We start from the raw sequence: 13,943 nt of genomic DNA, 5'->3' as shown, positions 1-13,943 counted from the left end.
TCCGGTTTGTATGGGTTGTTAAAGAGTGAATGCCCTTGCTTTTATTCAGACAAATAAATTCCCGTGATCCTGTCCACGTGTTTTGACACACCCCTCGCTAGTGATTGGCCCCTCCAATGATTGTCCTCGTAAAAGCAAGGGCATTCACTCTTTCACAACCAATACAAACCCGACAGAGTTATTTTAGGAATTCGTCGATTGGCGGAAGTTGGGATTACACCTACAGTGATGTGCCACATCTGTACGCCATTGCCGTAGCCGAGAACCAAGAGAAGCGGCGGACCTCGCTCCTCATGTCCGCGCAGGTTGGGGTTGCTGCAGATGTCTGGTGCCACAAAGACAAAATAAATAGGTTCAATATGCACACAACGTGACACTGACACTAAAGGCGACCCTTCATTGAGACCGAAGTCAACTTCTCGAAGACTACGCCAAGATTTTGTACGGAAAACTCAGTGCTAAAGCTCCGTGTGGCCAGCTTCGCAAAGTATACTCTGCGTAGTCGACTTGGCCCAATTAAAGACAGGCTTTACAATGAACTGGAACCCACAATCAGACATGGAAAGGCTAACAGTAATAACCCATATGCCATTTTGTACCACCTCAGTTTTGCACCAATATATATATATATACTACATGTATATATATAGATATCATATATATATACAAATGTATAGAAAAAGCCGACTTAAACTGGATGGTGTTATTAATATGATTGTAATTTAAATACAATAAAAACAACAACTGAATAAAAACATAAAATAATGTGGGCTACATACATGGAAAGCGATCATAGTTGTCAACGTATGCAGAACGCCAGTTTATGTACATGTAATAGCAGCAGTGAAACTGACCTAGTCCTACAGGTAGTACAGTGGAACCCCCCTTTTAAGACCTCCAAAAATCAGGTCTTAAAAAGAAGGGAATCTTAAAATGGAGGTAGATTTATTGAGGTTGTGAACAGAAAGTCTGAAAAACCAAGGTCTTAAAATGGGGAAAGTCTTGAATTGGGGGGTCTTAAGTTAAACAGGGGGTTCTACTGTAGTACCAATATGACTGAGACTGTTTATATGGAAATGGTTTTCTCCCTAGTGAAGCTAACAGCACTCAGATTATTGGCACAAATACTGCAGTGTATTAAGGCAATTGTTTTTTTCTTCTTAGCATCCAAATGAGTTTTCTAAATGTTGTATGTTGGTACTCTTGCATTTTGCAGTCATTCTGATCTGCTACATACTCTCCCCTAAATGCACACTTACCGTTCACATCACATTCCTCAAACTTCACCCATAGAACCTTTTCACGCTCTTCCTGTTTCGGACCACTACTGTAGGCCTGAAAAATACACATCTGTATTTTTGATAATGATACACTGACTGAAACTATAAGTATAACACATCCTTCTAAACAGTATGATAATGTATACATACAGACAGATACAAAAATGTCATCAAATTTAGTTGTATTAGTAAGATTCTCAACAAGAAAATGGGTTTCTTTCGGGGCAACTTATTCTAGCCCAGTGATCTTTCACTGTTTAGCTGCATTCATGAACTTCTTGAACCAAAAGACTTTTTCATCCAGATATATAAATTATAAATATTCATTAAAGTATCGTGTGTGATCAGGAGAGATCTGAACTTCAGAAGGTAAAATTTCTAAACTACAGTAACTCAGTAAGTCTGAGTAACAGTGCCATACAGTTACGGCAACTTAGTTGAGAATTTAATGAGACTACTTTAAGGCCACACAAAAAATAGTCTGTTTACGGTAACCCGACCGACCGTATTTTTTTCGCGCGACCCTAGACTTTTTTTTGGCATTTGGGGGGGAAAAAAAAGCAAAATAACGTAAAAATATGGTTTTTTGGGGAAAAAAAAAAAAAAAAAAAAAAAAAAAAATTCCCGACCTACCGACCCTATTTTTTTGGCCTATGTTACCGTAAACAGACCTAATTTTTTTTTGGCCTAAGTGATAACTTCAAAATGCTATATATATATTTGTCACATAGTCATATCTGTAGACTTTCCATCCCAGCATTCTTCATTCCTTATTTAAATAAACTAAATCAGTAAATGGTCCTAGCACATCAGCATAACATTTTCCCCTTCGTCATCATAACAACAAAAATATTAAAATAATTCATAATAACATTTCTCTTTGTTGCCAAAAGCTTGAGGTTGAATCTATAATTTCTTTGAGCATGATCATGATGCACATGGAATTGTCTGTTTTCCCTTTGGGGTGGGTATAGAGATTAGACCTCCTAAGGCTTTGACCATGAGGGAAAAATGCCCACCAAAATCAACATGCTACAGAATCAAGCCAGACAAAGAAAATTGTTATTGAGTGATCACTTTATTTGTATGATGATTGATAATAAGAAAACGAATTTGAGCATGCTAAATATGATTGACCAACACAGGGATGTTGCTACAAATTTGTGCTGATGGGACAAATGTCCTGACTTAGTCAACATGAATAGGACATTTGACCGGCTTAACAAATTTGAATAGGACATTTCAGTTGACCTACATTGTAGTCGTACACATTATCGTCTGCTATTAACTGTTCTCTCTTTATGTCGTCTTTTCTTCTCTTATTTGAGATGGCTTTGTTCCATATGATTACTTGTAAGGCCAAAAAAAAAAAGAGGTCTGTTTACGGTAACCCGACCGACCCTAGTTTTTAGGCCCAACCCTAATCTTTTTTTTGGATTGTCTGAAAAAAAACAAAAAAAACGCATCCAAAATAGAGCTGTTTGCGCTCAAACAGCAGACGACAGAAGGGAGGTAAGCTCAAGTTGGTAGCGCGCTGGATTTGTATTCAGTTGGCCGCTGTCAGCGCGAGTTCGATCCCAGGTTCGGCGGAAATTTATTTCACAGAGTCAACTTTGTGTGCAGACTCTCTTCGGTGTCCGAACCACCCCCCGTGTATACTACATTGGGTGTGCACGTTAAAGATCCCACGATTGACAAAAGGGTCTTTCCTGGCAAAATTGCTTAGGCACAGTTAATAATTGTCTACCATACCCGTGTGACTTGGAATAAGGCCGTGAAAGGTAAATATGCGCCGACATGGCTGCAATCTACTGGCCGTATAAAATTTCATCTCACACGGCATCACTGCAGAGCGCCTAGAACTGTACCCACGGAATATGCGCGATATAAGCCTCATTGATTGATTGATTGATTGAAAGTACTGTTTATAGTTATGTTGGGCAAAAACAGGGATTGATGAGAAGAAATGAACTGTGAAACATCATAGAGAGGGGAGAAAAAAAATAAGAAAAAAAATGGAGGGGAAAAAAAAAAAAAAAAAAAAAAAAAAAGCCGACCTACCGACCCTATTTTTTCACCCTATGTTACCGTAAACAGACCTAATTTTTTTTTTGGCCTAAAAGAACCCCCTGTACTAAAACCAAGAAATTACTCCATACCTGAGAGAGACTGATTCTGTACCAGTGGGCTACATAAAGGCTAAAGCGACTGGATATAATGAACTTTTAGATACCGATGCCCTGGACCAGTTGCTCAAGCAGATGTCTTTCTCTCTCTCTCACTGTCTAACTAGCGTGTGTGTGTGTGTGTGTGTATGTGTCAGTTTGGTGTGTGTGTGTATGTGTCAGTTTGGTTTGTTGCTGTGTCTGGTGGTTGTGTTGTGGAGTACACATGTTGCAGGATGATCTTGAGTACATCTACTGACCGATGCATGCAAGCAAAATTTGATCGGACACAGTCCGCCTTCTACAAAGTATTATAGGACATCTGACCGAGACCTGGTGATATGAATCGGACAGTTAAGGCAGTTAATCGGTCGATGACCGATGTCCGACGCCTAACGACATCCCTGCCTACAAATAATATGCAATGAGATGGGATACTTAAAAAGCTGCAAGGCTTATGAAAAACTTGTTTCCAGTTCCTACAACAACTGCTACTACTAGGTTACTGCTTGAAAGTTTGGCTTTGAGAAAATGTGACATTTTAGTTTTACCAGTGCAAAAACCTCTCACCCATTCAAAGCATGCACACACTCAAGTCCCTCAAAAACATACAAATTAGCATAACATTAAATATATTTACCTGTGGGACATTTGATATAAGGTTGACCACACTATCCACCACAGATTTGTCACTGAAAGACAAAGGATTAGGATATAATGTAAGCGTGAACTCAATCAATCATGATAATTCGCGTCTTTCCTAGAATGTTTTTCCTCAGACAAAGAACTTATTCATCCAAGCATCTGACCACAGTATTTTATTGGTCATTTATTAGTCAGTCTTTGTATCATTAGTGCTATCAGATGTAGGAATTACTGCAGTACCTCTCATTATTTGATTGGAGGAAATGATCAAAATTTCTGGTAAAAGAAGCAGGTCAGATAATGCTGTAAGCAGAAACGATGCCGCTAAGTTTTTATTGCCAAGTCCGATTGATCAAAGTGTTGTTATGCAAGTGGTCACCCCCCACTTGGGTCTTACAATTTCGACTGCCCCTCACCAGATTATCTGGTTCTGAACTTCCAATTCCATACAAACTGAGCTATTTTTCCACCCCAGGAAATGTATGCAATTACTGAACAATAACCAAATCTAACATAAACAAGAATCAAAGAAAAAACAACAATGAGTCAGTCACTCGTTTCACAATGTAAACAAATCTGTTACGGCTACGAAACAAAGCCCAGCAGACGATTCCAAAAATAAACAGGTCAAACCTGTAGGGTTGAGGTCTAACAACACAGCAGCTGTATTTCGCTCCCTTCCTGGGCGATTCGGCAGCCATATTCGCAGATCTACCGTTAAATAAGTTTACAGACACTTCATTCTACACAAAATATCCGAAGAAAATTGCAGAATGATTGAAGAACGTTCTGCAATATATGAATGAAAAGTATGACGTCGTCTTGTTTTGATGAAAAGCTTTTCTGCCTGGGATGGGAGGGGAGGTAACTCCAGTTGCAAAAGTTATGTTTTTGTTGAAAAGAAATCGTCAAATCGCAAACAAATGTAACAAACAAAGAGTATGGACTATCAGAAGCACTTTACGTATATATCTGGCAACAGTAAGTTGTAAATAAACACGATTTAAAGAAATACAGTTGACTGTGGACATGGTGCTGAGCCATAGATTTCTGTTATTTTAACGTTAGATTCCCCAGTTATTGCAGCTGGCTCCATAGCTCAGTTGGTTAGAGCGTCTGCCTAGTAAGCAGAAGGTCGAGGGTTCGAATCCCTCTGGAGCCTCCTTAATTTTTTTCCCCCCGTCCAGAAATGGTGTCATTACCAGAGAGACTTTCCATGAATTACCCAGGAATGACTTTAGAAATCGTTTCAAAGAACGAAAACTTGCTGGTGTATTTCGTGATAATTTATCCAGAAAACAAAATCTGTTCATAAACTATGAAGACATTTTTTCTTAATATATGCATATATTGCTATTTCATATGTTACGTGGATTTCCATTGGTCAATTGGCAAAAACTGAGCTGTCATGTCAGTTTTGATATCAACGACCTCTTTATTACTTACTTCCCCACTTCAAAAACAGAAACACCTAAATTTAAAAACAAACAAATATATATGAAAATGTAATGATCCCAGAATTTAGTTGAGCAATAAAGACTTTTTGAAAGAAAAGACATTTGGAAATACTGAAAAGTACAAGAAAAGAGTGAACAAAAAGAAATAGTAATCAGAGGGAGGGATATGGAACAGCCAAAACTGAGACAAATACTTTTGTAATTTCTTTACAGTAAATACAACATGTCCAGAGAATTAGCAATGTATCTAACATTGACTGACTGTGTGATGACATCTTCTGCTATTGGTCTGTTTCGACAGTGGTCTCGATTTTGATATCACTGTCTCAACAGACCATAGCAGTCCGTCAATATTGGGTATTATATCATTAATATATAAATTTATATAATATGAAGAAATATAAAGTAGCTCTGTTACTGCATCTAGGGCCCTGTTTGGATTAAAATTAAACATATTTTTAAAGTTCTTTATTTTTCTGGAAGATTTTGTTTGTTTGTTTGTTTAACGCCCAGCTGACCACGAAGGGCCATATCAGGGCGGTGCCGCTTTGACATTTAACGTGCGCCACACACAAGACAGAAGTCGCAGCACAGGCTTCATGTCTCACCCAGTCACATTATTCTGACACCGGACCAACCAGTCCTAGCACTAACCCCATAATGCCAGACGCCAGGCGGAGCAGCCACTAGATTGCCAATTTTAAAGTCTTAGGTATGAACCGGCCGGGGTTCGAACCCACGACCTCCCGCTCACGGGGCAGACGCCTTACCACTAGGCCACCGTACAGCTTTCTGGAAGATGAATGTTTCTGGAAGATGAATGTTTCACAAAAACTACATGTAATATCACAAAAACGTGCATTTTGATCCTTATTGATTTATTCACTTTTTAGGACAAAAAACATAAGCTTGAAACAAAAATCTTGTTGACATTGGGCGATAGATTAGCTATGACTTTTTGTTTTTGTATTCACGATTTCTTTAGTCAGCATGCGATAAAAAGACGGATGGCAAGGGAAACCACTCTCATCTTACACAGACACCAACATGGCTTCTCCAGAAAAAACTGTGCGGTCTGGCAAAGGCCGACGCAGCGAATCATGGATACGCACGACCACTTTGATCTTATGTGCCTTGGGGATGATGCTGAGTGTCTACTCCGTCTACGTGGAGGTTCTCGTGGAGCGGCTTCCCGGGTATCAGGCGCTGTGTGACATCAGTCCAACAATGAGCTGCACTCGAGTGTTTTCTTCCAGGTTGGTGAAACGACACAGCCAGGTTTCCTTGTTACATTTAGATCTACTCATTAGGGTGCCGGCATCGGAATCAGCCAGACTGGAGTTACGGAAGTATATATATGGAGTGGAAGTAGCGGTGGATTCAGTTGCACCACAATTGTTGATTACTTTTCAGTGTTTTCACAGAATCAAAACAAATCTTCAAAAATCAAGCGATAACAGAGTTTCCTCATGCAAGAGCTAGTACACAATTTTGTTCCAAGTAGTAAACCGTAGTATTAGGACACCGTAGTAGTACTACTACTGTGTACTGGTAGTAGTATATACATTTCTCCACACTCCCCTATCTTCACTTGATGCTAATGAAGACAATATATATTTTTCTTTAACCAGTTCCACCGGTACTAAGCCAAAGTTTTGGATTCTGCCGACGTTACCCATGCAGATGCAGATGCAAATCCGTTCGGATTATCACTCAGTCTTTCTTTCCAAAGCATACATGTTTGCTTGGCTGAGTGCCGCAGACAAATTAAGGATTTCCAAAGTATTCTCCTGTCGAACCGCCATTTTTGAAGGGGTACTAACGCTATGGTAATTCAAATCAGTTTACGGCAGCGAGATTGATTGGTATCGTACTTTCCTACATGTATACAACTTACAAGGAAAACGCCTACAGGAAATCCACCTACAGGGAATACACCCACTTTTGGTTGACATAGACCCCTGCAGCATCAGTAGTAAACCGCACATCTGATTTCTTCATATTTCTGGAGTAAACATAATCTTTGGTCTTATGATACAGCAGACTTCCACTAACTCACGGTCTTTGGGGTCTAAAGATTTTTGATCGCGATATATATCCGATTCGCGATGCAGTTTGGGGTCCAATTAAAGGGAAGAAACCGCGTTCTCTTCTGAGTCAGAGAAAAACGCGGTTATTTTCCTTGTTGGTCACAAAAAGCCTGTAAGCGTCACGTTGGCGTGTGTGCGTTTGCCGTGTGAGTGCATGTGCGTGCATGTGTGTATGTGCGTGCGTGTGTGTGTGTGTGCGCGTGAGCACGCACGCCTAGCATGTGGTTGTGCTACAATGTTCATGTTGTATATATATATATATATGTTACTGCGTTTCTCGCAAGTGTGACGCTTCTGTTGGCAACTAAGTTCTCAAAAGAGTAACTGCGATGACACGTTTTCTTTTATCAGCAGATGACGATTTCTTTTCTTTTTTCTCCGACTCATACGTCGTCACAAACTTACTAGTTAATCAGACACAGGCAGACACAGACGTACACTGTACGCGTATAGCGACTCACTGCTGCACACACACACTAACTGACAATGAACAGAACGCAAGCCATGGTGAATTACCACATTATTTTATTTCGTTTGGAAACGCAAGAAGCTGAAGCACTTCATGGCGCCTGTAGAAAATCCGGGGCGTCTAGCAGAGATCGCAATTAGCTGGACTCGAGTGTTCAACTGCACGCCTGACTGGCCATACCTCTAAAGGCACATGGCCAATTTGACGATATCGATCGTGGCAGGAAAGTTCTTGACTGAGTAGGGCACGTGCGCGTGAAAGGTTTGTTTTTACATTTAGTCAAGTTTTGACTAAATGTTTTAACATAGAGGGGGAATCAAGACGAGGGTCGTGGTGTATGTGTGTGTGTCTGTGCGTGTGTGTGTGTAGAGCGATTCAGACCAAACTACTGGACCGATCTTTATGAAATTTGACATGAGAGTTCGTGGGAATGATATCCCCGGACGTTTTTTTCTTTTTTTCGATAAATACCTTTGATGACGTCATATCCGGCTTTTTGTAAAAGTTGAGGCGGCACTGTCACACCCTCATTTTTCAATCAAATTGATTGAAATTTTGGCCAAGCAATCTTCGACAAAGGCCGGACTTCGGTATTGCATTTCAGCTTGGTGGCTTAAAAATTAACTAAAAATTGTAAAAAAAAATAATTTATAAAACGATCCAAATTTACGTTCATCTTATTCTTCATCATTTTCTGATTCCAAAAACATATAAATATGTTATATTTGGATTAAAAACAAGCTCTGAAAATTAAAAATATAAAAATTATGATCAAAATTAAATTTTCGAAATCAATTTAAAAACACTTTCATCTTATTCCTTGTCGGTTCTTGATTCCAAAAACATATAGATATGATATGTTTGGATTAAAAACACGCTCAGAAAGTTAAAACGAAGAGAGGTACAGAAAAGCGTGCTATCCTTTTCAGCGCAACTACTACCCCGCTCTTCTTGTCAATTTCACTGCCTTTGCCACGAGCGGTGGACTGACGATGCTACGAGTATACGGTCTTGCTGAAAAATTGCATTGCGTTCAGTTTCATTCTGTGAGTTCGACAGCTTGACTAAATGTTGTATTTTCGCCTTACGCGACTTGTTCTTTTGTTCGCAGGTCTCGATCAACCCGTAATGTACAGTACCTGAAAACACACACAGTGACACACACATAGAACACTATTTGGAGAGACTGAGGGAGAGAAAGAGAGAGAGACTGATAAGATGAAATGACAATTTACTGCATGATGAAAGGCCATCGGACCCAGAGAGAGATAGCGTGGTTATGATAGAAAATTTTTTCATGATCTGTACTATTTTTTGGCCTTTACATGACTAATTTTTTTTAAAGGTCGGTCCTGTTTTTTTTGGGGTCCAAGAGGTCTCCGCGATATAGCCGAATACTCGCGATTTAGTGAACCGCGAGTTAGTGGAAGTCTGCTGTACTAGAAATGTATTGTGCAATGTATTGTTTGCTTGCAGATGGGGAAAAGGTTTTGGCCTAGTGGAACTGGTTTTCTCAAAAGACAGCGTTTTCAATCAACCCAACGGTGTCTTTGGAATGGCTATCTACACCTTTCTTGTCTTTATTGGTGAGTGTTTTATGTTAAATTCCGTGTTGAAGAAAGTTAAGAATAGACATGCAATATAATTTGTAATGATGTTTTTATATACTGTTGTGTTTCATTCTATTGGTAACTTAAGAAGTGTTAAGATCCGCTAGATTATTTGATACTGACTGTAAATATTTTAGTGTAATATCATTACTGTGTTCAGCAATATATACATTGTAAGACAGTAATTAAGGTTGACTAATTGTGTGTGGAGCATAATTTAACCTTAAGTAATTTTTAACTGGTAAAATATGACATTTTTGATAATAAAAAAAAGTGCACATGTCCTGAAGCTAATAAAAGTTAAAACTTCATGCAAGAATCTGTTTTTCTTTTTGATATTTACATTTTCTGGTTTTTATTTTGCAACAGATTGAAAAAAGCAAAAATCACAAACGTGTGCGCGAGGGTTGCAGTTGTTTCTTTTGTTTGAGTACTGTACACACGCAGTAGAGTATTTGTTCATGAAGTCATTCTGATTCACTCAACCTCCTTTGCCATAGATTCTCACATTTGATGTTGATGAATAATCTTTCTTTAAGCTTGAAATTTAGAGTTTAATCTTGTATCATACTTCATCACTGATGAGATGTGAAATTTTTCTTGCAGCTTTTCAACCAGAATTTCCAGCATCTATGATCCAGACTTTTGTATCATTGCTTACAAACTTTGGATCAGTTTACCTGGGATACATTCTTGTCTTTATATTAAAAGACACCTGTGTCATCTGCATTTCCATCTACATCGTCAATTTTTTCATCTTGCTGGTCTCATTGGTGAAGCTTCGGCGCTCATACAAAACCGAAATGAAGAAACTCAGTTAGTGCTTACATGTTTGTTTTTCTTCTGTGATTGTGTGAGTTGACTGTAAATTCATGACGAAGAGAGCTTTTGTGAGCTTGTTGAGAACATTATTTAAGGTGTTCACTGTTAGCGTATAACTATAATTAATGAAACAAGGGTGTTAAGAATAGCTGTATTGAGTACAGGTTGGTTGTGATTTATCAGTAGATGTATGTCTTAGATTAGAAAGATTTTACTTCATACAGAGAAGACAGCATAAATAAAAATCATTTTATGTGTTTGTCTGCCTGTAATTTTTGTTAAGCTAAGTCAAAAATGCACAAAATTAAGTCACATATTAAGGAAGCGTCTTTCTTGTATAGCTCTTGCATTTTGTGTTAATTATTGCTGTCCTGTAGGGCAGAGCTGCCAACTGCTACGTTTTAAAAGCAATTGTTACGCCAAGCTTAAGCTTGCTACGAATTAAACAAATAATCACAAGCATTGCAACATTTCCCTTTTACTCATTTTTGCTTCCCACTCTGTGTAGCAGTCACAAAATGGGTCATAAAACATCTTCTACACTGAAAACTGGCACTGCAGATACTCTCTAATGGACATTTTATGTTCCTGCATTCTCATGAAACTTTATTAAAAATGTCTATTCTTGTGCAAGATGAAATAAATGCGGTTGTGGGAATACATTTTCGAAAATGCTACATTTGCCATGCTGAAAATTCCCCAAAAATCTAAATTGCCACACTTGAAGCTTCACAAGGGTTCGCAGGTCTGTGACTGTGAGGGTGATCATTACTGTATCTCCATAAAAAGCTATGAACATTTAGATAAGTTGTTTGGAGACAAAAAAAAACCCAGTTGAACAGTCCCAGAGGCATGAAACAATTATGGTAAGAGGTACAATAAAATGAGCGGATTGTCTTCTGTTTGTGCTACTTCAGCTTTGCCCCTTGAAGTCCATAAGGAGTTACTGCCATTTGACCCCTCCGAATTTAAAATTATAGATGGCCCTACTTTGAGTTTGAGCATGTCTTTTGTACTTTTGAAATTAACTTTTTTTTTAAGCACAGCTCAAATGTACTGCGAATGCGCAGAGGTGGGGTAACTGGGACAAATTTTGTCTATTTTAAGTTGGTGTTTAGTAGGAATGGGGCGGTTGTCAGAGATATGTCATGATGTGTGGACCAATCTGGCCGTGTCTAGGCAGGTTTCCTACTTAACCTTCACCGTGCTTCCTGGGTCGTGGATGACCCAGAGCCTCACAACATAAATAAATTCCTGCGCCTTGAATATGTGCGCGATATAAATTGCATAAAATAAAAAAATAAAAATCCCTGCACTTAGAACTGTACCCACGGAATACGAGTGATATAAGCCTCATATTGATTGATTGACAACAGAGCCTGTACCTCTAAGACTATTGGGAGTTCTTGATTGACACGTCACGTCATCCTCAAACACCATAGAACCTTTCTATGGACCAATTTTAAAAGGATTATCTTTGTAAACAAACGAATAGACAAGGACGTCATTTGAACAATACAGTCGGGATGTTGTGGGTCGTGGACGACCCATATGGAATTAAAGAAGGCATTTTACAGTGTTTATCCCTTTTTGGATGGCGTGGGTCATGTACGACCCATACTCTGCAAAGAGGCGGTAAAGAGTTTATCCCTATTCGGATGGCATGCATCGTGTACGACCCATACTTTTTACTTTTTGTTTGTTTGTTTGTTTGTTTGCTTAACGCCCAGCCGACCACGAAGGGCCATATCAGGGCGGTGCTGCTTTGACATTTTAACGTGCGCCACACACAAGACAGAAGTCGCAGCACAGGCTTCATGTCTTGTGATCCGGTGAAGGTTAAAGCACTAGGTTTTAACTCAAGTCAGCATTGTTTGGTGTGCAATAAATAGCTGTGAACACAATTATTTCTTGTGTCTCTAACAGTATTGCAGATCTATTATATATGTGTATGTATTGTAAGAGTCTAATGCTGAGATGAATTTAGAACTGTGTTTAACTAATACCATAGATTTGTGAATGCATGAACTTTAATCTCCAATATCCTTTGTCTGAGTCTGTACAACCGGACCATATAACATAGAATTTATACTCTTTTATTCTCTGTGAAGAAGTCTACATTGCCTTCATACACAAGTCTTACATTTTTGCAAGTGTCATTGTCAGGTTGTGACCTGAAGATTTGCTACTTTCTGGTCTGACTTAGCTAATACCAGGCATGGGAATTGTACGCCGAAAGGCAAATTTCCGCCGTATTTTTTTTTTGTTCCGCCGAAAAAGCAAAAGTGTCCGCCGAAAAAATAAAAGGGGGAGGCAAAAATGGTTCTAAAAACTGTATTTAATGACAAACTTGGAGGTCATATGACACCAAATTGCACCATTTGGGTTCTTTGGAGAGAAAAAAATTCCGGGGGGGGGGGGGGGCATGCCCCCGAACACCCCTAGCAAGGCTAGGCGCATTGCGCTGTCCACTTTGCTATTACATGTACTTACAAATGTTCAGCCTTTTTTACTTTTTTCAATTCCCATGCCTGTAATACAATACTACCATTCTTTGACCAGTCTCTGTTCCACCCCCTACCCTTCAACACACACTCAAACAGTGACACACAACACACATTTTTTAGTGACACAATACCTACAATACCCTAGTGCCACCTGCAGGAAATGGATAGAGAATGTCTTACTTAAAATCTTGATGAGCTAAGAAATTATGACAATGGGTGTCTGGCTACTCTTGATGATAATTTGATGCATGCTAGTTACTGTAGTTTGTATACATGTATGTGTGTGTGTAACTTTCTTTCAAACCTTTCAGTGGTATCACATGCAAACGATTGGTTGCTGGTAATGTTGTAGATCGTTGGTTTGGGTGATCATGTATGTGAAGTGTGTAACAAGGTGCTTGTAAAAGATCAAATAAAAAGTATAAATTGCATAACTCTTCGTGTCTGCGATTGTTGACGAGAGAGAGACTCAGAGAGAGAGAAAGAGTGTGTGTGTGAGAGAGGGAGAGAGAGTGAGTGATAGAGAGACTCAGAGAGAGAGAGAAAGAGTGTGTGTGAGAGAGGGAGAGAGAGTGAGTGATAGAGAGAGACTCAGAGAGAGAGAAAGAGTGTGTGTGAGAGAGGGAGAGAGAGTGAGTGATAGAGAGACTCAGAGAGAGAGAAAGAGTGTGTCAGAGAGGGAGAGAGAGCGAGTGATAAACATCTCAACTCAACCATTACATTCACCCTTTTTTAACCAGAGCGACCAATTATCACCAATGCAGATAATGGAAACTCCTGCTATACATCATGTATACTTCACTTTTGCAGTCATATTTCTAAAGTGCAAAGTGTTTGCAAGTTTCCAAAAACATGATATGGTTACTTTGCTACAATTTGTTAAAAGTTTGAAATTGAC

At 39.1% G+C, this 13,943-nt stretch overlaps 2 protein-coding genes and 1 non-coding gene across 7 annotated transcripts in view; 2 read left to right on the top strand and 1 right to left on the bottom strand.

The window, feature by feature from the left end:
- LOC138975481 (BCAS3 microtubule associated cell migration factor-like) overlaps nucleotides 1-4,936 on the bottom strand; it is a 35,131-nt gene extending 30,195 nt beyond the window's left edge. For 3 of the 5 annotated variants that reach the window (XM_070348174.1, XM_070348179.1, XM_070348175.1), the window contains exons 1-4: nucleotides 4,724-4,936; nucleotides 4,086-4,137; nucleotides 1,260-1,350; nucleotides 225-325 (exon numbers count right to left, since the gene is read on the bottom strand). In XM_070348174.1, coding sequence (XP_070204275.1) covers nucleotides 225-325; nucleotides 1,260-1,350; nucleotides 4,086-4,137; nucleotides 4,724-4,791 — 312 coding nt within the window. In that variant the 5' untranslated portion in view covers nucleotides 4,792-4,936. The remainder of the gene's footprint in view (nucleotides 1-224; nucleotides 326-1,259; nucleotides 1,351-4,085; nucleotides 4,138-4,723) is intronic. The other 2 variants (XM_070348176.1, XM_070348177.1) reach the window with 1 other exon arrangement.
- Nucleotides 4,937-5,178: 242 nt separating this feature from the next.
- Trnat-agu (transfer RNA threonine (anticodon AGU)) lies at nucleotides 5,179-5,252 on the top strand. The gene has a single exon. It is a non-coding gene; the product is annotated as a tRNA-Thr (tRNA).
- Nucleotides 5,253-6,519: 1,267 nt separating this feature from the next.
- Nucleotides 6,520-13,493, top strand: LOC138975468 (vitamin K epoxide reductase complex subunit 1-like protein 1). Its single transcript, XM_070348153.1, has 3 exons — nucleotides 6,520-6,803; nucleotides 9,583-9,692; nucleotides 10,323-13,493. The coding sequence occupies exons 1-3, from the start codon at nucleotides 6,595-6,597 to the stop codon at nucleotides 10,535-10,537; spliced, it is 534 nt and encodes a 177-aa protein (XP_070204254.1). The 5' UTR covers nucleotides 6,520-6,594; the 3' UTR covers nucleotides 10,538-13,493.
- Nucleotides 13,494-13,943: the final 450 nt, after the last annotated feature.

Source organism: Littorina saxatilis, linkage group LG9, assembly GCF_037325665.1.
Source record: "Littorina saxatilis isolate snail1 linkage group LG9, US_GU_Lsax_2.0, whole genome shotgun sequence".
Taxonomy (NCBI): domain Eukaryota; kingdom Metazoa; phylum Mollusca; class Gastropoda; order Littorinimorpha; family Littorinidae; genus Littorina; species Littorina saxatilis.
The sequence above is the reverse complement of the archived record's forward strand: the minus strand, read 5'-3'. Positions and strand labels throughout refer to the sequence as shown.

Bases quoted from the DNA above. Each gene is read 5' to 3' on its own strand.
- LOC138975468 (XM_070348153.1), top strand. From the start codon at position 6,595: ATGGCTTCTCCAGAAAAAACTGTGCGGTCTGGCAAAGGCCGACGCAGC. The intron at 6,804-9,582 runs GTTGGTGAAACG...GTTTGCTTGCAG, and splicing joins ACTCGAGTGTTTTCTTCCAG to ATGGGGAAAAGGTTTTGGCC. The intron at 9,693-10,322 runs GTGAGTGTTTTA...TTTTTCTTGCAG, and splicing joins CACCTTTCTTGTCTTTATTG to CTTTTCAACCAGAATTTCCA.